Source organism: Puma concolor, chromosome D4 (assembly GCF_028749965.1).
Source record: "Puma concolor isolate L17-30 chromosome D4, mPumCon1.1.hap2, whole genome shotgun sequence".
Taxonomy (NCBI): domain Eukaryota; kingdom Metazoa; phylum Chordata; class Mammalia; order Carnivora; family Felidae; genus Puma; species Puma concolor.
Genome location: NC_141679.1, coordinates 66,957,744 through 66,980,199, shown reverse-complemented (window position 1 = coordinate 66,980,199; position 22,456 = coordinate 66,957,744). Strand labels below are relative to the sequence as shown.

At 37.1% G+C, this 22,456-nt stretch overlaps 2 protein-coding genes across 9 annotated transcripts in view; one reads left to right on the top strand and one right to left on the bottom strand.

Annotated features, from left to right (window-relative positions):
- ABCA1 (ATP binding cassette subfamily A member 1) overlaps positions 1-8,889 on the top strand; it is a 323,564-nt gene extending 314,675 nt beyond the window's left edge. For all 5 annotated transcript variants that reach the window (XM_086683626.1, XM_086683625.1, XM_086683627.1 and 2 more), the window contains 6 exons: positions 957-1,098; positions 1,518-1,652; positions 2,605-2,708; positions 3,377-3,469; positions 4,128-4,371; positions 5,419-8,889. In XM_086683626.1, coding sequence (XP_086539752.1) covers positions 957-1,098; positions 1,518-1,652; positions 2,605-2,708; positions 3,377-3,469; positions 4,128-4,371; positions 5,419-5,559 — 859 coding nt within the window. In that variant the 3' untranslated portion in view covers positions 5,560-8,889. The remainder of the gene's footprint in view (positions 1-956; positions 1,099-1,517; positions 1,653-2,604; positions 2,709-3,376; positions 3,470-4,127; positions 4,372-5,418) is intronic.
- LOC112851507 (protein NipSnap homolog 3A-like) overlaps positions 1-22,456 on the bottom strand; it is a 41,621-nt gene that overhangs the window by 16,640 nt on the left and 2,525 nt on the right. For 2 of the 4 annotated variants that reach the window (XM_086683628.1, XM_025915048.2), the window contains exons 2-6: positions 21,696-21,906; positions 20,010-20,165; positions 18,177-18,326; positions 12,957-13,043; positions 11,849-12,864 (exon numbers count right to left, since the gene is read on the bottom strand). In XM_086683628.1, the coding sequence (XP_086539754.1) occupies positions 12,788-12,864; positions 12,957-13,043; positions 18,177-18,326; positions 20,010-20,165; positions 21,696-21,906 (681 nt within the window). In that variant the 3' untranslated portion in view covers positions 11,849-12,787. Of the gene's footprint in view, positions 1-10,039; positions 11,155-11,848; positions 12,865-12,956; positions 13,044-18,176; positions 18,327-20,009; positions 20,166-21,695; positions 21,907-22,456 lie in introns of those variants that run through there. The other 2 variants (XR_015242913.1, XR_015242914.1) reach the window with 2 other exon arrangements.

The window sequence follows — 22,456 nt, the reverse complement described above, 5'->3', positions numbered from 1 at the left end:
CCCAAATTAAGGTTTGTCACAGTGACTGGTTGTAAGAACTGGCTTAGGCAGTGCTGCTGTGAGGGCCAGGCCTCACGTCTGTGGACACCTCAGTCATAATTCTGGAAAAAGCTGGCCCTGGGAGTATTAAACAGATCTGCAAAGAGAAATGAATACTGCTGAAAGACTAAAGGCAGACACTATCCAGACGTGGCTGATGTGCGGCCATCAGACTGGATGGGGCCTGAGCTTCTCCCACATCAGGGATTCTTAACCTGAACTTGGCTTCATGGGGCCCAAAAGCTGCTTCCACCAATAAATGTAAAGTTATGTCTATAGGTACATATTTTTTTTGTCACCAGATTTTTCAGAGAGCCTGTGATAAAACAACAACAATAACAACAACAAAAGACCCCAAAAACAAAACCCTTAAAAACTAGAAGGGTGCCTTTCTGGGTAAATAGTGGAACCAGGGGGCCTGGACCATATTGTGGCCGAGTCAATGTATGAACAGCAGAAAGCAGAAGGAGGGAGGTCACACCCAGAGTTGCTGGGCCTCCTCTGGGTCTGAATGGCCATGAAGGAGACTTTGGAGTAACAAAGTACTTCATACATATGACTGGGACACAGAAGTCAGTCTGGGGTCGAGACTTAGTGCTGAGGTCCTGGGATCATGTGAGTGAGGTTGTTGGTAAAGATAGCACTGCATTTGGAATGGACGTGGGGATCTTGAAATGGGACTGAACTTGCAGATTGAGGTGTTGGGAGAGCCAGGTGCAAGTGGGCAGGACAGAGGCAGGAACCCTGATTGCCAGTAGGGGCTGGCATCCTTGGGGCGGAAAGATTGTTCCTCGAAGCTAGTGTGCTCTCTGGTTATTTTTGTCATGTACGAGCATACTTTATAGGAACATTAGGCAAGATTATCTAATCAGAATATCTCTAGATGCTTAAAACCTGACCAGTTTTTTTCTTTGCAGTATCTTATCAAACATCCACGAAGTGCATCAGAACATGGGCTATTGCCCTCAGTTTGATGCCATCACGGAGTTACTGACTGGAAGAGAGCACGTGGAGTTCTTTGCCCTCTTGAGAGGAGTCCCAGAGAAAGAAGTTGGGAAGGTACCGTGAACGCCAGAAAGCCAGCCTGTCCTCTTTGGCATGCTGACAGTAGACCTTACGGCTTTGACTTTCACAAATGACCATTGGCTTTAGGCTCTTCTTACTCATGGATGCAGCAATGTGAAATGCTGGCTCTTGACCCCTACTTGCAGGGTGGGAATCCATGGTGATGGTGGGGCAAGAGTGAGTGGCAGACGCATGCTGGAGGGCAGAGAGGAAGTGCTGTTCCCACCCACACAGATCCCTTCCCCCTGCTTTTGGGCTCCTTGGCACTTGCTAGGTCATGATTACAGAATCTACTCAGTGAAAAGAATTTTCCTAGTCTTTACTCAGTAAAGAAACATGACATATATAAGTATAAGAAAGCATGATAAAATTAACAAAGCAGACAAAAGTCAAAGTGCTTTTCATTACTCTAGGTTGGTGAATGGGCAATTCGAAAACTGGGCCTCGTGAAGTATGGAGAAAAATATGCTGGTAACTATAGTGGAGGCAACAAACGGAAGCTCTCAACAGCCATGGCTTTGATTGGCGGGCCTCCTGTAGTGTTTCTGGTGAGTAGGGCTGTGAATGGAAAACTATTTTGGCCTGAATGGAGAACATCACTTTTTCTAAAGTCCTGTATATCCAGGGATATTGCCTGACTGGCGTGGCTAATGGCAAGCCATTCTTCTTCCAACCAGGAACAGCAGAGAAGCCTTAGAAAACCAGAGGGAAGTTTTTTTGATACACACTGGGGTGGTTTTGCTATGCCCTCACATGCTCCAAAAGAGAGATGCTCCAGAGACCTTATTTCTCTGCTGTGGAGAACCCCGACAGGTGTGACTGAGTCTTGGATATGTGATCTGACCTTTCTCCGGAACATTCTTATCATCTATGTGTTCATCCCCTATAGATGGAAGTTATGGTTTCAAGATCCCCAAGGTGGCATCTGGGTCATAGTCCTTACATACAGATAGATGAAAACAGAAGATTAGACTGGACAGTGGCCCATGGCCCTTTTTCTTCTGCGTTTAAGTTATTACAGGAAGAAGCCTTGGGTTAAGGCTTTAATGTTATCCAGACTATTTGGATCTGTAGTCTGTTTCTCTAAGACTAGCAAATATAACAGGCTAAGCTGGAGTGAGTTAGAATAAAAAAAGAAGTAAAGTAATTTTACCCAAACCTAATACAGACTTGAATAGAAATTTCAGACAAAAAAGAAGTTTAGTGTATACTTGTCAGTCATGAAAAGATGATTGAAACTAAATAGGTTTTTCCTTTCCCTTTCTACTCATTTGGAGAAATTTAATTTTATTAAAAAATTCAATGACACATTTATAAGAATGAACTGGTTACAAAAAGTATGCAGTTTATTCTGGTATATAAGGTCTGGTTCTTTGGTCCATCAAGAAATAGCCTATATTTTAACTTCCCATTCATCTTATTTCAAAGATGCTTCTGCACTTAAATCTGCCTTTGATGTGTTTTCCACAAATAATAGGACTTATTTTATTCTGATCACAGGATGAACCTACCACAGGCATGGATCCCAAAGCCCGGAGATTCCTATGGAATTGTGCCTTAAGTATTGTCAAGGAAGGGAGATCAGTAGTGCTTACATCTCATAGGTCAGTAGTGAAGACTTGGCTTGGCATCTGTGTTGTGTAATTTAAAAATTTTCTAAATAGTGGATTTGATCATTGTATAAAAATTAGAAAATACAGAAAGGCAAAGAGAAAAACAGTGAAAATTACCTGAAATTGCCTCACTAGGAGATAACTATCATTAGGCTACATATCTTTGCAGTTTTCTTTTGCAAATTTCTACACACGTGTGTGTGTGTGTGTGTGTGTGTGTGTGTGTGTGTGTGTGTGTGTGTGTGTGTGTGTGTTTACAAGCAAAAATGCAAGCTTGGGGTTCTTAGATACCAGATAGATACTGTTCTTTTTCACTTAATATTTTATAAACATTATTTCAAGTCAGTACATTTAGATGTGTCATCCTTTCTCATAGCTATGAGTTGACAGTATTCCAATAAGATATGCCCTAAAAAAAATTTATTTAACTATTCCTCTTTTTGTAGACATTTGGACTGTTTGCATTTTTTTTTTTTTTTTACAAGGGTAAACAGTGCGGCAGTAAACTGTGTTATTGCTACATCTTCATGTATTTGGAACAGGATGCAATTATGCCCTAGGACTCTGGGAATCTATTTCTTTCAAATTCCTGAGGTCCTATGATGTCCTGATGGTTAGAGGAGCATCTTTCTAAAACAAAAATCTCTGTATTCCCACAGTATGGAAGAATGTGAAGCGCTGTGCACTAGGATGGCAATTATGGTGAATGGGAGGTTCCGGTGTCTTGGCAGTGTCCAGCATCTGAAAAATAGGTAACAAAGACCATTTCCTTGGGATGATACCTACTGAGAAAGCTTGCATTCTTTTTGTGAGCATATACGTGGTGGCTCTAAAATAAAGGGAAATAAATGGAAAAAAATAGTTTAGTGGAAAAAATGAGGTCTTTGAGGTCCAACAGCGCTGCATTCAAATTCTGTCTTTACCTTTCACTGGTGTGTGCTCTTGCACAAATTCCTTCACCTTCCTGAGAGCCTGTATCCTAGGAATATCTACCTTGCCTTGCAAAGCACATGAAATGGGAAATTTTACACATGTTGGGATGGTTAGAGCATAGGCTTTGGAGTCCAACACAAATGAGTCCACATCCTGGGCCCTAGCACTTAGGAGCTCTGTACCAGGGGAAAGTGACTAACTCCCTGGGCTTCAGTTTCTCTGTAGCATCTGCCAGATTTCATATGTCCAGGTAAGGATTCAATGAAATCATGTGTCTAAGGCACTCAGCATGGCACCAGAATAGGTAGTCAATAAATGGTAACTAGTTCCTTCTCTCAGGTACTTATTTCTGGGTCTGTTGTGAATCTTCCTTTCTCATGGCACCAGGTGGGCAGGGTTAAATGTTCTTATGAGAGGTTTCCTGAGGATCTTCCATTTGGTTGTTTTTTTGTTTTTGTTTTTGTTTTCTGCTTTCAGGTTTGGAGATGGTTATACAATAGTTGTACGAATAGCAGGGTCCAACCCTGATCTGAAGCCTGTCCAGGAGTTCTTTGGACTTGCCTTTCCAGGAAGTGTTCTCAAAGAGAAGCACCGGAACATGCTCCAGTACCAGCTTCCATCCTCATTATCTTCCCTGGCTAGGATATTCAGCATCCTTTCCCAGAGCAAAAAGCGACTCCATATAGAAGACTACTCTGTTTCTCAGACAACACTTGACCAAGTAAGCTTTGAATGTCAAAAATAGACTGACTTTTGAGGGTAAGGGTTCCCAATCCCTGTCCCCTACTCCCATTATGGGTCCTAGAGCAGCTTTGACCATCTGAGCTTGAATTTCTGATCTACTAGCTATGCTATTTACTAACTGCTCTGAATGTGAAAAGGGAGATGATTCTACTTTAGAGGGTTATTGTGAGCATAGTAAGAATAATCACAATAACTTCCATTTTTTGAGTCCCTACCATAGGCCAGGCCTTTTGCCAGGTGCCTTATCCCATTTAAATTAGATAACATCAGGGGCTCCTTGGTCAGGTCATCTCTTGGTTGTGAGATCGAGCCCCATGTTGGGCTCTGCACTGGGCCTGGAGCCTGCTTAAGATTCTCTCTCTCTAGGGGCCCCTGGGTGGCGCAGTCGGTTAAGCGTCCGACTTCAGCCGGGTCACGATCTCGCGGTCCGTGAGTTCGAGCCCCGCGTCAGGCTCTGGGCTGATGGCTCAGAGCCTGGAGCCTGTTTCTGATTCTGTGTCTCCCTCTCTCTCTGCCCCTCCCCCGTTCATGCTCTGTCTCTCTGTCCCAAAAATAAAAAAAAAAATAAACGTTAAAAAAAAAAAATTAAAAAAAAAAAAGATTCTCTCTCTCTACCTCTGCTCCTTCTCTTCTCTCTCGTAAATAATGAATAAATGAATAAACGGGTGAATAAATATTGAATGAATACATATTTAGGTTAGGTAACCTCAGGTACCAGATTCTGGCACTTAGTACCTATTTAGTAAATGTTAGTTTTTGTCTCTCTTTCCTTTTTAATCTGGCTTATAAGAGTCAAAATAGATGATTGAACAGTTGGTAATTTGAGGGGCAATAGAAAAGTTTAATTTTTAAGTGTTTGATCCTTTTTTTCAAGTTTCCCCTCTCCCTCACATAGTTTTCTTGTTAATCTATTTATGCAATCTTGTATTCTCCTACCCTACTTTCCACATGGTGAAAATACAACTTGAAAAAAAAAAAGAACAAGTAGAGAGGTATTTATAAAGGTCCATCTTTCTTTTGACAGGTATTTGTAAACTTCGCCAAGGACCAAAGTGATGATGACCACTTAAAGGACTTGTCATTACACAAAAACCAGACAGTAGTGGATGTTGCAGTTCTCACATCTTTTCTCCAGGATGAGAAAGTGAAAGAAAGTTATGTATGAAGAATACTGTTCATGCAGAGTGACTGAAAGAAAGGAGGAACTAGCTCTCCCTTTGCACCATGTGAAGTGTTCCAAAAGAAAGAGCTGGATGTTTTTGTGGGAAGAAGTAAACTGGATACTGTACTGATACTATCTTCAATGCAATGCAATTCAATGCAATGAAAACAAAATTCCATTACAGGGGCAGTGCCTTTGTAGCCTATGTCTTGTATGGCTCTCAAGTGAAAAAGACTTGAATTTAGTTTATTACCTTATTACCTATGTGAAACTCTAGTATGGAACCCAGTGGACATATGGGTTTGAAATCACACTTTTTTTTTGTTCCTTTGTATTCTCACTGGGGTTGCAACAATAATTCATCAAGTAATCATGGCCAGTGATTATTTATCAAAATCAAAAGGCATGTACATCTTCATTCATTAAGCCGTGCCATGCCAGGAGACTGGTTTCCCGGTGACACATCCATTGCTGGCAATGAGTGTGCCAGAGTTACTAGTGCCAAGTTGCGCAGAAAGCCTGAAGGACCATGGTGTGTCATGCACCCTTTTGCGAGAGCTGCTCTGCTTCAGAGTCTATCAGCATTGTAATCAGGTGACAAAATGGTGCCATGTGTGGGAAAGGCCTGCATTGATTCCCTCTTTGATGAGCTGCTGTGGTGGCGGTAACATGCAAGTTGTGGGTGGCTCAAGACAGGTGAGACTTAGTTCCATTCTTATGTTGTCCCTTGCTTGGAGCCATGGGTCTCCGGGGGTCATTTTTCTGGGACTTTTTAAAGAAACTAAGATCCTGGAAAGAAGCCAAGAGCAGCCAAATTGTTGAGGCTGCAAGCTGCTGAGGCCAGGTCATGGGAGTAAAGAGATGGCGTGTTCAAACCTAGGGAGGCCTGTGTCCATTTGTCCTGGTTGTCTGTTAACACGGTACATTGCATCTCAAGATCTTCCTGTTTGACAGAAGTGTGGTATTATTTCTGGCTTTTTAAATTAATCTAGAATATGAAAAGATGGAATTGTATTTTGACAAAAATCTTTGTACTTTTAACGTTATTTGGAATTTTTAATTCTGTCAGTGACTTGTGAATCCTTGGAATGGCCTCTTTGTAGAACCCGTGGCATAGAGGAATATGGCCTCACTGCTTCACTAGCTATTTCTTATGGAAGCCTGCAGGTGTATCCTCTGACTAGTGCCTAGTGACTAGAAAATAAGGTGATGGTCAAGATCTCATGACAATACTATATTTGAGTTTAAGGTCATCATTTAAAATATTCTTAATCTCAGTTTATTAAGTATTTTTTGAGTGTATATTATAGCTGAATTGAGTATGTATGTATGTATGGATTGGGTGGGGAGAAATTAAGTCTCAGTAGATAATCCCTGTGCCATGTTATTCAGCTAACAGGTTTACAAATAATAGGTTGTTTTGTTGTTGTGGGAGCCCAGTGAAGGAATACTGGGCAGCTTTTTTTTTTTTTTTTTTTTTTTTTTTAAATAGCAACAGTGCAAAAGCCAAAAAAGTTTAACTGTCATAAGGGTCTCAAGACTAAATAATGAGTACTTTCACAAAGGAGATCACTAGCTTCAAAACTTGAGTAACGCAACTTGTGCTTAAGGCGTTTAGTACCCTCAAATAATTGGCTTTGAAGATCTTAGACACCCCATTCTGACAATCTCAAAATTTTCATCTCCTCAATCCTGAATCTGTTATGAAAAAAATAAAAACAGCAAATGCCCACACATGGAATATATTTCAGACGTTTCCGACCCAGTCTTTTTTTTAGTCAGTAAACATTTTAAAAAATATTATTTCACTAATGCCTAATGTGATCTGCCTTAAGACAACAAAAATATGAGGGAAGTACTGTTGGGTGAAGTTCAAGCCGTCTTTCAATGTTATTACTGATTTCTTCTTTTTCTAAAATTTAAATATTAACTCTAAAGGTGTTAAGATTTCAGATCTATTTCAAATCTATATTTTTTAAAATTTATAGAAAGTTATCACATAACTTGTTTGGAAAAAGAAAATGACTTAGAAATTAATGTCATTATTTTCTAAAATGATAAACAGGTAATGAAGGCCTAGTTCCAGTAACCATTGGCATGATGAGGTGATTATATTTTGTGCTATCTCTAATAAGATTCATAATTTATTTTCTCACTGTTTAATATTTTTAAAAATCAAACTTTTGTTAGTTTTCCCAGTTCACTATTATCATGTTCTAATTCTCTATTAAATCAGTGAATAGCTAGCTCTTGGCTTTAATTACTCTGACTTCAAGGTCACATTGAAAAAAGATCAAAAGACACTGTGAACTGTTGTGAAAAAACAAAAAAAAAAAAACATTTCAATATAGATTTTAAAAAGATCTCTTCTGAAGCTAGGAACAATCTACAGTTACACACTGACTTTGTGGTTACATTTTAGACTATCCAGATAGTATTTTACATTTTCCTTTGTAAACCTAATCGTAGTAGAAATTTTTTACCAATTCTCTACTCAAGTAAAAATTCTATATATTCCCTGTGGAAATGTAAGTATGTGAGGTTCAAAAATTCTCAAAAGTGTTCAAAGATTGCTGCTTTTGCTTCTTTTGGACAACTTGGAAACTTTATTAACAACTGTGAATGTGAAAAATACAAAAGAAAACAGTAACAAAGCCCTGTATACATTAAACATCCAGCACAGTTCATTGTTAAAAAACAGCCAAACCTCAAACTACTGTATTTCAATCTGTACTGAAAGCGTGTTCATTGTGACTATTATATGTTGCACATCCTTCATTCACTGTAATCATTGATGAAAGGGATTTGTCTGTTTTCTTCTCGTGGTTGTATATATCAGGTAAATTTTCTTCCAAAGAGCCATGTGTCCTATGTAATAATGAACCACTTTGATATGAAGATATTAATTTGTACCCTTATAACAATTTACTAGTCATGATATAGTACTATAGTAAGATGGCTCTAATTCTCTTCAAAATTGTTGCATCCCTTTTATAGAATGTTTATATTTCCATAAGGATTAAGTTTTCTCTCTTCTTATACCCTAGGATGAAGCTATGTTTTTTTGTGCTTTTTCTTTATCATTGGCCCCTTCATTCCGAGCACTTTATGCTGTCTCTAATGGGATCTATTTTTGCACTGGAATATCTGAGAATTGCAAAACTAGACAAAAGTTTCACAACAGATTTCTAAGTTAAATCATTTTCATTAAAAGGAAAAAAAAGAAAAAAATTTTGTATGTCAATAACTTTATATGAAGTATTAAAAAAACATATTTCTATGTTGTAATGAGTCACGAAATAAAGCTGTGGCAGTTCTGCTGGTCTATGCAAATTTATTTCCATGCATCTGTAGCACCACCTACTGTTAATGCTTATAAAGCCATCAGGAGAGTAAGAAATGTCCGCCTGTAGAAGAAAAGCTATGTAGTAGCCTGTAGTAGAACAGGCTAAATGTCCTGTTGGAAAGAGGGCTGAGGGGACTACTTGGAAATAAAGGGTGTTTGCACTTTCATAATTTGGTTAAGATAGTAAATATTAAGTTTAAGAGGTTTTTAGATAAAAGCTTAATGATTTCGAAGCTATAGAGATCTCTGAAAACACTGTGTAGCTAAACCTGTTTAATAAAAGTCTCACTGCTTTATTTGGTATAGAAGCTACAATGGCTGCCTTCAGTTGTCCTTTACGGATTCAACTGAAAATACAAGGACAGAGCGTGGCAATTGTCCTGGGCATGTGGCCTGGGGGAGTGCAGAAAAGTGGAAACAGTAGAGGAACATCAGAGGTGCCTTCCTTCTGTAAGAAGTGCTGTGCAATCGCAAGCCAAGGTTATGTAGGCTCTGATGACACACATGGATATAGTTTTAATACCTCACTAGCAAAATCTCAGAAAAGTTGTCTGCTTATCTCACTAATGTGAAGAACGTCTGTCAAACACCCGCTGGTAGGCTGCACGGTGGAGTCATGGCCCTATGTGGGACCTCCTCAGAATGGCCGGGACAACGGGTAGTGAGCGGTCCTTTGCTAAGGTGCACATCTGGCTGTGTGCAGAGGAGGGTCTTGGTCGGTTTGTGACGGAGCCTTCTAGACCACTCAGCCTCTGCGTCACAGCTCTGTCTTTCCCTCTTAATGTTCACATTACCAAAACTTAAATGAAATTCTAGAAAACAGTTTGGGGAAAATGACTACTGAGGGAGACAAGAAAACTACTGAAAAACTAAAAGGCAAGTAACTTAGATAATGTAAGTTACCTGTGGGTCTTGAGGGAAATCTTCTATATAGAGAAAAGCCTAAATAAACACTTGAAGGTTCAAAAAAACCTCGGAACCTTTAAAATGTTAATGCATATATTATATATGAAAAAGCATAAGAAAATTAGCTCCCTTTTTCCAGTGTTTTACTGTGTTGTCAGACAATGTAATCCTCAATTACCTGTCTGCCCTATGGGGTAAGCAATACCATTTGATATATGGGGGAATTGTGGCTCAGTGGATAAATAACTTGTTTAGACCACTATCAAAATGGCAGAGAGTTCTTTCTGGTGAGGTGGTGTATCAGTTAAGATTGCCCTCATAAAATTAGTCTGGAATCATAATTTAACAAATATTTATTAAACTCTGTTGTGCACCATATACCTTTCTAGGTTCTGGGGATGCAGTGTTGAAGACAGAGTTCCTGCTCTAATGAACTAAAATTTCAGTGGAGAAATTATATTCGCATTCACGATGGATATGTAGACAAATACAATAAATTCAGACCATAGTAAGTGCTAAGAAGAAAATAAGCCATGGCAATGAGATAACGATGGAGAGGCAGCCATCTGAAGAGTGACATTTAAGCTCATATCTCATAAAATAAGCAGGAGCCAACATTTGAAGGTGGGCAGAGAGAACCTTCCTGGAAGAAGGAACACCTGGTGACAAAGGCCCCAGGTGGAAAAAAACTTGGCAAGCTGGGGAAGGAGGGAGAGAATTCCAATGTCTCCGGACTGGTAGAAGGGGCAGAAACCAGAACCTATAAGGCCTAGCAGGCCATGGCAAGGTATCTGGATTTTATTGTTAGTGCATTGAGAAGCCACTGGGGAGTTTTAAACAAGGTAAATGGTTTGATCTAATCGCTGTTCAGAAAGAAAGCTGGTTGTATGGGGAGAAAGGACAGTAGGGAGGCAAAGCGATAATGGGAGGAATAGGAATGTTCAGGATCTCTTTTACTGACAGAGCCAAAGGCACTGTTGACAAAATCCATGTGGGGGTTGAGGGAGAGAGAGCTATTAAGGTTTGTGACCCAAACTAAGCAGGTGGTTGTGTTAAAATATGGCTGCTATTTCAGTCTGGTGTTCAGGAACAATGATGGGAAAGAAGGTAAAAATGTGTGAAACATCAGCACAGCACATGTATGGTATTTAAGCCTTGGGACTGACCTATAAAGAAAATGAAGACAGAAAATATTCCTGTGCTCTGAGATCCTTCCCATATTTAGAGAGAAGCCAGCAAAGGAACAGGGACTGGCCAGTGAGGAGGAAAACCTGAGTATGATGCCATATATCGAAGCTCAGAATCCAGTGTTTCAGGAAGGCGAAGATGGTCAGTTGCGTCCAACACTGCAGAGAAGAGGAGCAAGGTAAAGGCAGAGAAAAAGATAGATTTTGGTAAGACAAGGTCTTTGGTGACCTTCTTAAGAGTCATTTCAGTAGATTGACATGGGTCAAGTTGAGGGAAGAACAAGAAGTGAAGAGGGTGAATATATATAACTATGGAGAGCTCTGCTTTAACGGGAAGCAGAAAACATGACAACAGCCATATCACAAAGCTTTTATTTGCATTCCTGTCTGTTAATAGTATAGGCTGCACCTAAACACCATGTCACCTTTCCTTTCAATTTTTTGGTTTTAATCCTTTAGACATTTCTTCTATCAAGAGGCTTATAACACTTGTTTTGTAAATTTCCCTTAAGACAGCTAATTCATGATTTACTATTTTATATTCACAATATGTTTTAGAAACAACACAGCTGTAAATATTAGACTATCAAGAGAGTTTGGAAGTACCAAACCTAGTTTTAGAATGCAGATGCACTCAACTAAAATGGAAATTAAAGGTGCTTTAAGGAAAACTCTAGCCTATCTGTGGTGGTACTGAAAACTTTCTTTCTGGGACTATTACCATGCTATTTTCTTGATGTAAATTAACATTTACAATAAAGTTGTTAAATTATTACTCTGTCGCTACCCTATAGCGACATTAAAAAAGCTCTAGAGAAGATAATACAAATACAAAACACAAAACCCTGCAGAATGGATATGTAGGCTTTTATTCAGGCAACCATTCCCATAACCATAAAGATCTCTTTAAAACAGAACTGTCCCAACTATCTTAGTTATCCAAAATGAACAAAAATCAACTATAAATGAACACATTTCGGCACATAAAATAAGTCTTCTGAAGTTTTCTAACACTGAGACCTAATTACATTATATTCCAAGTTAGAATGACTCATAATTAATGTGAAAACTGTAATTAATAAAAATGACATAGTGACATTACTCGGTCAAAGTAACGAAACATGTTTGACCTTAGATTCTTAGGAATCCCATGTGATCACAAAATAAACACTACTGGGCAAAAAAGATTTTAAAGTTCAAAAAAACAGACATGATGAAAAGATATTATATACAAATAATTTAAAAATATCAGCCACAGAAATGTAAAATCATCACTTGAATTTTTTTTTAGATGGGATTATGTGGGTGACTTTTTTTTCAAAGTAACTTTTATTTTATTTTATTTTTAATATGAAATTTATTGTCAAATTGGTTTCCATACAATACCCAGTGCTCATCCCAACAGGTGCCCTCCTCAATACCCATCACCTACCCTCCCCCTCCCTCCCACCCTCCATCACTTGAATTTAAGAAAGTGCTATAAAAGCAGAGTCTGGTTGTCAAAATAGATTACAAGGGATATTCCGAAACAAATGAAAAATCAAAATCCTCAAGTAGTGGCAAGTATTTCTAATGTGTAACAGACACAGAAATGCCAAGGGGAAAATGAACAGAACTATTTCCTGAAGTGGAAAGGAAAAGATGAAGGAGGTAGAGGTGGCTTTAAAAGTGCAGAGACCTAGCAAATTCACTTACCATCTTCCAAATAAAAGAATCTCTTGGGAGAATTTAAGCACCATTAGCAGACACACCTTATAGCAGTTAATGCAAAGCTTTGTCTTTCAGTGGAAAACTATTTCAAAGGTGAAAATGACGTAGGAACCAGAAGCATATTCTGTTGAGACACGAGGTAATTGACACTCTCCCGAACTGCAAAAAAGCATTTCATAAGAAGGCATATAAAGTTATTGACTAAATGAGATTTGTTGTACGAATAATTCATGCCTAGTGAAATAGCTTACCAGCTGCCACAACTCTGGGATCCTCATGAGACTGATGTCTCCCAGCTGCACGACTGTCTGCACTCTCATTCCACCAAAGAACATGAACTGCAGAAATAACCAAAAATAGATTCTAAAGACCATGGCGTTACTACAAATAAGAAATACAAAAAATTAATCAGAAACATTAAGTCTTATTCATGGTGAATATCAAAAAGGTAAAATTAAGTACGTTAGTAAGATTTCGGAGGGGTCAGGGATTTGGGAGAGAAATTGATAAATCAATCAAACTTTTAAAGTTTTATAGTTGAAAAACAGATAGCTGGAGAGAAAAAGTAAGTAACAGCACTAAAAGACACAATCAAGGCTGGACCCAAGTTTTATGATGTCCTACTATGTTCTATTTTTATTAAAAAAAAAAAAGCAAGATTATAACAAAAATGTTCATTACTAAAAATGTGGATGTTTAAAAAAAATTAAAAGCATAATTTGGGAGTGCTTGGGTAGCTCAGTTGCTTGAGTGTCTGACTCTTGATTTCAGCTTAGGTCATGATCTTACAGTCGTGAGATAGAGCCCCACGTTGGGCTCTGTGCTGAGGGTGGAGCCTGCTTAAGATTCTTCCTCCCTCTCTCTCTCTCACCCTCTATCCCTCTCCCCCACTCCCTTGTGCTCTCTTTCTCTCTCTTTCCCTAAACTAAAATTTAAAAAATGAATAAATAAAAGTAGCATAATTTTAACTACTTAGAGAAAACCTCTATTAATATTTAGTGTATTTCTTTAAAAAGTTAGTAAAATGAAATTAGTAAAATGTATACTATGCTTAGGAATATTTTTAAAAATCAACAGTGTGTATTTTCCATGGTAGTAACCTTAGTTTTTAATGGCTCTGTGAATGCCTCCTTGTGACAACTTTTTTTATCCCAATATCTTATTGCTATTTACATTATTCAAAATATTTCAGGATTCCACAGAATACTGAAATTTTTTTATGACTAAATGTAATACACATTAGCTGTACAGATTTTAGAAAATGGAGATAAAAAGGAAGCAGGAATCATTTCTAATCCTACCACCCTAAAATAACCACTTTTCTATTTTAGTGTATCTCTTTCCATATACACATAGGGTCATACCACACTGTTTCCAGTGTTTCCTTATTGTAAGTAATGCGGACATAGACTGAGAGCAGCAGCTACATGTAGGTCTATAATAACAATGTCGAAGACAACTACTACTAACATTTATTGGGTGCTTACTATATGCCAGGCCTCATTGTAAGAGTACTGCATGTATTAATTCATTTAATTTTCACAATACTCTTAGGTTATGATTATTATTTTATTGATGAGCAATGTAAGGCACCATAAGGTTAAGTAACTCATGCTAAGTCACAAAGACAGTAAGTGGTGAAGCTGGGATTCAAACCCAGGCAGTCTGGATCTGATTATTTCCTCAATATAAACTCCTAAAATTTAAATTGAGAGAACCAGAGTATTTTATATATAATTCTACATGTATAGTGTACATACTGTAACTGTCCTCCAGAAATTATGTCCTGAGTACTCCGCATATTACTCTTTCTCTGCTGTTCTGAGAATGAATTTAAGATTAAAAACTGGGCACACATGTTTTCAGTAGTTTTTTCTTATAAAAGTTATATATGCCCACTATAAAAAAAATAGACTTAATAAACATTAACATCATCATTAATATCATTTACATCCTTTCAAACTTCCTTCCTATATAACCTAACACACTACACATCTATGCATGTTTCCTAGAATATTGGCAAAAATAATTTAAAAATTAAACCTTTTATCTTTATTGCCAACTTTCGGGAAATGATTAAGACAGTATGAACCCTACACAGTATATGAGTACTTACTTTTTCCAATTTATCAAATACTATATATAAGTATGTCTTTATTAGGTAAAAATGGCATCGGATTATTGTCTTAATCTGTATCTTCTTTAGTAGTCATTTGTAGGTCTACCTTTGCATAAGTCTTCATTTTTCTTTTTGCTTTTGAATTTCACTTATGGTGCTTTGGGGCATGCAGAAAAATTGAGCCTTTTTGTTTTTATTTTTAATTCTTTTAGAGAGATAGAATGAGCAGGGGAGAGGGGCAGAGAGAGAAAATTTTAAGCAAGTTTCATACTCAGCACTGAGCCCAATGCAGGGCTTGATCCCAAGACCCTGGGATCATGACTTGAGCCAAAACCGAGAGTCAGAAGCTCAACCAACTGAGCTACCCAGGTGCCCCTTTTTATTTTTTTAAGTAGGCTTCATTCCCAGTGTGGAGCCCAATGTGGGACTTAAACTTACGGCCCTGAGATCAAGACCTGAGTTGAGATCAAGAGTCAGACACTCAACCAACTGAGACACCCAGGTGCCCCTGAGCCTTTTAAAAATAAAATCATCCACCCAAAAAAAAACAAATAATCCAGTGAAGAAATGGGCAAAAGACATGAGTAGACACTTTTGCAAAGAAGACATCCAGATGGCTAAAAGATACATGAAAAAATGCCCAATGTCACTCATCATCAAGGAAATATAAATCAAAACCACAATGGGATACCACCTCATACATGTCAGAATGGCCAAAATTAACAACTCTGGCAACAACGGATGTTGGCAATGATATGGAGAATGGGGAACCACTCTACACTGTTGGGAATGCAAACTTGTGCAGCCACTCTGGAATACAGTATTAGGAGGTTCCTCAAAAAATTAAAAATAGAACTACCCTACAACCCAGCAATTGCACTAATAGGTATTTATCTAAAGGATACAAAAATGATGATTCAAAGGAGCACATGTACCCCAATGTTTATAGCATTACTATTGACAGTAGCCGAAGTATGGAAAGAGCCCAAATGTCCATTGACTGATGAATGGATAAGAATATATGGTGTGTGTGTGTGTGTGTGTGTGTGTGTGTGTGTGTGTGTGTGTATAATTTATATTTTCAATGGAACATTACTTGGTGATCAAAAAGAATGAAATCTTGCCACTTGCAACAACGTGGATGGAACTAGAATGTATTATGCTAAGCAAAATAAGTCAGGGAAAGACAAATATTAGATGATTTCACTCATGTGGAATTTAAGATAAAAACAGATGAACATAAGGTAAGGGAAGCAAAAATAATATAAAAACAGAAGGAGACAAACCAAAAGAGACTCCTAAATACAGAGAACAAACAAAGTTGTTGGGTGGGGGGGAAGGGCTAAAGGGGTGAGGGGTATTAAGGAAGACACTGGTTGGGATGAGCACTGGGTGTTATATGTAAGTGATGAATCACTAAATTCTATTCTTGAAAAAATATACATTTTTTTGATTAAAAAAATCAATTTTTTTCTTTTACTGTTTCTTTGTTTTTTGGCTTAGAAATACAATTCTCATCCATATCATTAAATACATTTATATTTTACTTTAGTAATTCTATGACTTCTTTCTGTCTACACTGAAATCTATAATCCATTTTAAGTCTAGTTTAATATATGGTGTGAGCTAGACATCTAGTAATTTTCATAATTTTCTCTTCATATATTTTCCAACCAAAATATCTTTTTCTGTGTATTCTGATTATTTTCATAGGATATATTACTAGAAGTTAAATTTCTGGGTAAAGATCAGAAGGTCAGCTTTGAATGTGTTAGGTTTGAGATGTCCATTGGACATTCAAGCGAGGAAGATGAGGAGGCAAATGGATATAATGAGTCTTTCCAATATTTTACTAGCTATTCTTAGTTTTTTATCCTTCCAGATGAACTTTACATACATTTTTAAGAGTTTGCCACAAAACACTCTCTGAAATTCTGACTATAATAACTTTCACCTTTAAAAGTTAAATGCTCCATGGGGCGCCTGGGTGGCGCAGTCGGTTAAGCGTCCGACTTCAGCCAGGTCACGATCTCGCGGTCCGTGGGTTCGAGCCCCGCGTCGGGCTCTGGGCTGATGGCTCAGAGCCTGGAGCCTGTTTCTGATTCTGTGTCTCCCTCTCTCTCTGCCCCTCCCCCGTTCATGCTCTGTCTCTCTCTGTCCCAAAAATAAATAAACGTTGAAAAAAAAAAAATTTAAAAGTTAAATGCTCCAAACAGATGTTTCAAAATCAGTTTAGGGGATGCCTGCCTGGCTCAGTGGGAAGAACATGCAATTACTGATCTTGGTGTTGTGAGTTCGAGCCCCAAACTAGGTGTAGAGATTACTTAAGTAAACTTTAAAAATGAATGAATGAATGAATAATTAATACAGCTATGTATATTTATCTGTATGCTATGTATATCTGCACTGAAGTGTTTAAGAGGTCATTTATTTTAAGTTTGTTTATTTTGAGAGAGAAGGAGTACATGTGTGCATGAGTGAGTCAGGGAGGGGCAGAGAGAGAGAGGGGAAGACAGAATCCCAAGCAGGCTCCACTTAGTGCAGAGCCTGACACAGGGCTCGATTCCACGACCATGAGATCATGACCTGAGCCAATATCAAGAGTTGTACACTTAACCAACTGAGCCATCCAGGCACCCCAATGCATATGCATTATTTGTAGCATGTATATATATATCAAATAACATTTTGATCTTACTCCTATGTCATTCACATATATATATGAATGTGTGTAGATACTTACTTGTGTATGTATATATATACGTGTATGTATATATATATATGTATGTGCGTATATATATATATACATGTATACATATATATACACACACACACACACACACACACACACACACACACACACACACACACACGAATGACCTATATAGACCAAAATACTAACAGCATTATCTCTAAGTAGTGGGAAATGCTTTCCCCGCTTTAGGGTATGTCCATGTATTTAGTATGTGTGAAAATATGTATTACTTTTTCATTCAAGGACAGTCTTCCTACCCCAAGAAATGTTATTTTAAAAAGCCAACAAAAGTAAACTCAGAGGAAAAAAAAGGTGAAAGAACAGATATATTCCTGAGGCTCTTTGCAGTTTTTCAGCATTCTGATGTGTCATGGAAAATAGTAATTCAACATTTGAAAAACACTTCATGAAGTGTTAACATTCTAAACAGGATAAAAAACAGGTTTTTTTCAACGTTTAAAATTACAGAAATCCTAAAACTCTGGCAATAAAAATTTAAATATATGCTATAATGAAGAAAAGAGACAAACTGACCCAAGAAATTTAGTAGATCACCAATATACTTTGCAATTTCACAGAAGAAATAGACAACTGTACCTCTGTTGAGTGCTCCATATTCTGTGTGGAAAACTCCGACTAGTTTTGAGTAGCCTAGATCCACATGGGCGTTAAGTGCCCTTCTAAATGCGTCACCCCACAGAGCTGGCCCACCTGGTTTCATCTGAAAAATAACCAGCTCATAGACTCCTAGAATAGGGAGAAAAACAATTATTTTACAAAAGATATTCAGGAAATTTCTAATCAGGTTAGTCTGGTTCAACTGGAAGGCTAATCTGCGTACACAGATTTGGAGGATCACACAACTGTACACATGAATTGTGGCATTATTTTTCCTTGCTTTTATGTTTAGCAGGTCCTTGTCCAAGTTTAAGAATCAGTTGTTAAGCTTATACAGAAAGACAAAAATGAGGGTACGCCTGGATGGCTCAGTTGGTTAAGCACAGGACTTCAGTTCAGGTCATGATCTCACAGTCGTGAGTTCAAGCCCCGTGTCAGGCTCTGTGCTGACAGCTCAGAGCTTGGAGCCTGCTTTGGATTTTGTGTCTCCCTCTCTTTCTGACCCTCCACCACTTGAGTTCTGTCTCTCTCTCACCCTCTCTCAAAAATAAATAAACATTAAAAAAAAAAGACAACATTGGGAAGATATATTAAGCTATTATCTGAAATACTGTTATAAATGTTGTCAATAAAATATTGAAAATTTACATTAGGATCAGGTTTCTGAGCTGCCTGAATCTGCACTTTTAGGTAAGAAATGAATTAGAAAAGACTTCTCTGATCTCCTGTATTTCCTCTTCTTTCTAATTTTAAGAGGTAATTTTAAGAGGTAATATTTTTTTGTTTATATAACTTCCCCCTATATGATTCCATTTCTAATAGGAACAAACGATAGATCAGTCTTGTCTGAGTTTTTGAGTGTTAGGAAAAAAATCCAAAACTGAACAAGATGATTTTATTGTTCCTAAATAGCCAGATAAACATCTGAAAAGCATTCTGCCTTATGGTCAGAGGTGAGGTGCAGGTAAAGAAAAAGGAACTAGGGACAAGTAGCTTTGAGAAGAAAAAGGAAAAAAAGTACAAAGTTACTAAAGAGTTATGAACAGCAGAGGAAGAGAACCAAGATTTGACACTGTCCAAGAAGCCACTTAAGTTCATTTAGATAGTGCTGAAAGCCTGTGAGGAGGTCTAGGTGGATTAGGATCCAAACAAGACTTTTCAAATCTCGGATAATCTAAAATATACTACAAAGTTGGGAATAATGGAGGAAATAAAATAAAATTCAATTAGTTAATGCTTTTTAAAAAGCTGACCTTTGTTTAAAACTATGTTAAATATTTCCCTAAGTGAGCAAGAAAGTGAAATCAGCAAGAAGAGAAATCTTTAGTAATTATTTTCAAAATGAGAAAAGGAAAACAAAAATGTTAAACTACAGTAATACAGCTTAACAGTTTAAGTCCCCTAAAAGTCTTATAAGCAAAAATATCCTTAATATTTTAAGATTAACCGTAATTTGTGTGTATATAAAAAAAAAAAAAAAAGAAAGAAACAACTATGACAAAATTTCATACCTTATCTTTCACTTGCCGGAACATGTTTTCTCTGCTTCCAGCCCCCAACTTTTCAAACTTTACTCCCTATTCAACTTTTTATACTCATACCTCAACTTTAAGGGCATTTCCAAATTGGGGGGAAAAACCAACTTCATTATTCAATGTTCATTGTTTTAATAAGCAACGAGTTAAAATTCATTTTTATCTCTATATAAAACACAGGGGATTATTTTTCCCTATGGAAGTGTAGTTTTTATAGCTTGAAATCTGTAGTATTTTCTCCATCAAAATTCAAAGTAACTAAGAGGGAAGGACTTACCTTCTTTTGCAGGCTTTTCTAATTTGCACCATGGCACCAGGTAAGTAATCTCAAACTCTTGTTCATCTATGAGAGCCAGATTTGGAATGAGAAATTGTTGCCAATCTTTATTTTTGGCCAGGGCTTTCCGAACTTCAGTTCGGTGAGCAAAATTATCTATGGGAAGAAAAGGAGTAATAAAAGTAAAAATTTATTTAAAATCACCTATACTTTTTTTTTTTTTTTTTTGGATTTCATTCAATTCAGCAAATGTTCACTGAGGCCACGTAAGGACACTGTTAAATCACTGGAGACACCAACATAAATAGATATGACATCTGTCCTTAAGTTTCTTCATGCTCTAAAAGGGGAGTAGGAATTTAAACAACTAATGATAACGTCATATGGTGGGGTTTATAAACTATTCTCTAGTAGGTAGTTGTGTGACTTAGGTTAAGTTATTGAATCTTTCTGTGCCTGTTTCTTACTCTGTGAAATGGGAATAATGATATAGTATCTCCCTCCAGGGTTTCTGTGCAGGTTAAATGAATTACTATATGAAAGGTGCTTTGAGTAGTGTTTGACACCTGGATAGCACTCAATAGATATTAATTATTCTTATTGTTTGAGACATTTAAACTATAGTGCCAGTTTAGAGAAAGACTATTATTCTTTGGTGGTAGTGGTGATGGTGGTGGTGGTGGTGGTGTGTGCTCAGGTCAAGGTACACTCTGTATTAAATTTAACATAAATAAAAGGAATATGTGCTTTTTTAGCATCTTCTTTGAATAGCTTCCAAAAAAATCGTGCTGATTCTCTTTCTTATGATCACCATTCTTTTTACCCAGTATTTATTTCTCTAACGTTTGTTACTCAAATATTTACTAACATTTAGGCCTAGTATTATATTTACTTTTAGGGCCTCAGTAAGACTAATGGTAAGAAGTTTTTCTATGGTTTATGCAGGGCATCTTAAGAGCTTAAGTGAGTTATATCAGGACCTGACTGGTGATTTTTTAAATGGACATGAGTCCACTGGTGGCATATTAAAACACAAATTGTGCTTTAATGGGATTTGTTCTATTACTATATGGAGAACCCCTAAACTATGGCCATGTTAAATACAGAATGAACATTTTTCATATTAAAGTACTTCATGACTATTAACTTTGGACACTGATGATTAAACATTAAGTGAAGTATTGAAATTCTTTGGGTTTCATCAAGTCCTGATGTGGACTTCACAAAGATTAGACACTGGAGTAACACACATTCCGGGGATTCCTGTAACCTGTTCTTCTTTGACTATTAAATTTCAACAATAAGAAGGAATTACTCTCCCATCCTTTATGATATTAACCTACTTGGTTCTTACAACCCCTGCTATATTTTTTTCATAACTCATCCTTACCATAAGCCATTTATAATTTTTCTGAGAACTAAAGTCTAGTTCACAATTTTATGATTTGAAATATGACATGCCACACTTTCCCATTTATGGTAACATAAGGATTTGGGCAAAGGGTTGTTAAAGGTGTACCCCTGGGAGGAGGAATTACTGAATTCATTTTTTACTGTTGTTCCCCATTTCAAAAGTTTAATTTAACCTGTGGGTATTTACACTAATCTAGATCCAAGAGCTAAGCATCATGTAACACTTAACAGAACAAAAATCTATACTGAACCCTTAAGCTGGAAAAACCATACCATACTTCCAAATATGAAACACTTTATTCATTTTGCCTCCAAATTCTACACTCCAGGATCCAACCAATTCAGAGTGAGCTGTCCGAAGATGTATGTTTTTCTTAAGGTTTTCCAGAAACTCATTCATCTTTGAGGGCTTAAAGTAATAAGTACAAAATTCATAGAATGTTCCATCATATTGTCTTGGGCCCGTAGCAAAAGATGAGTGCACCTGAAGAAAGATAAGGCAAATTTAAATATTTTGGGAAGGCAGGGTTTATAATACTGTTACAACCAAATCTGAATCTAGAAACAAGGGATACTCATTAGACTCATAATCCGTATTTATACCACTGTTGTCATCTGTCCTTAGACATTTGTTTAGGGAGATGTCAATACAGACAACTACTCTTTTTTTTTTTTTTTTTTCCAGACAACTACTCTTAAGTATGCTGAATATATAGCTACTGTTTCTTAGCAGGGATCTACTGTTAGCCACTTTTTCATGAATTTTATCGTAAGAAGGCACTGAAGTCTTAATAAAAGTCCTTTACTCAAGAACTACAATTAGGATTCTAATAAACTTGCAAATGTCTTACCCTATTTAGCCAATATTCTGTTTTCAGTCAATACTATATGTTATACTACTATATACTACTATAATTATACAGTTATGCAATTAAATAACTTTATAAAATATGCAGGTGTTATGGAAGGTGAAATGGAAATGTCTTAGCAAAAAACCCTTTTTTAGGTTTTTCTTAAAAATAAAAAATGCTATT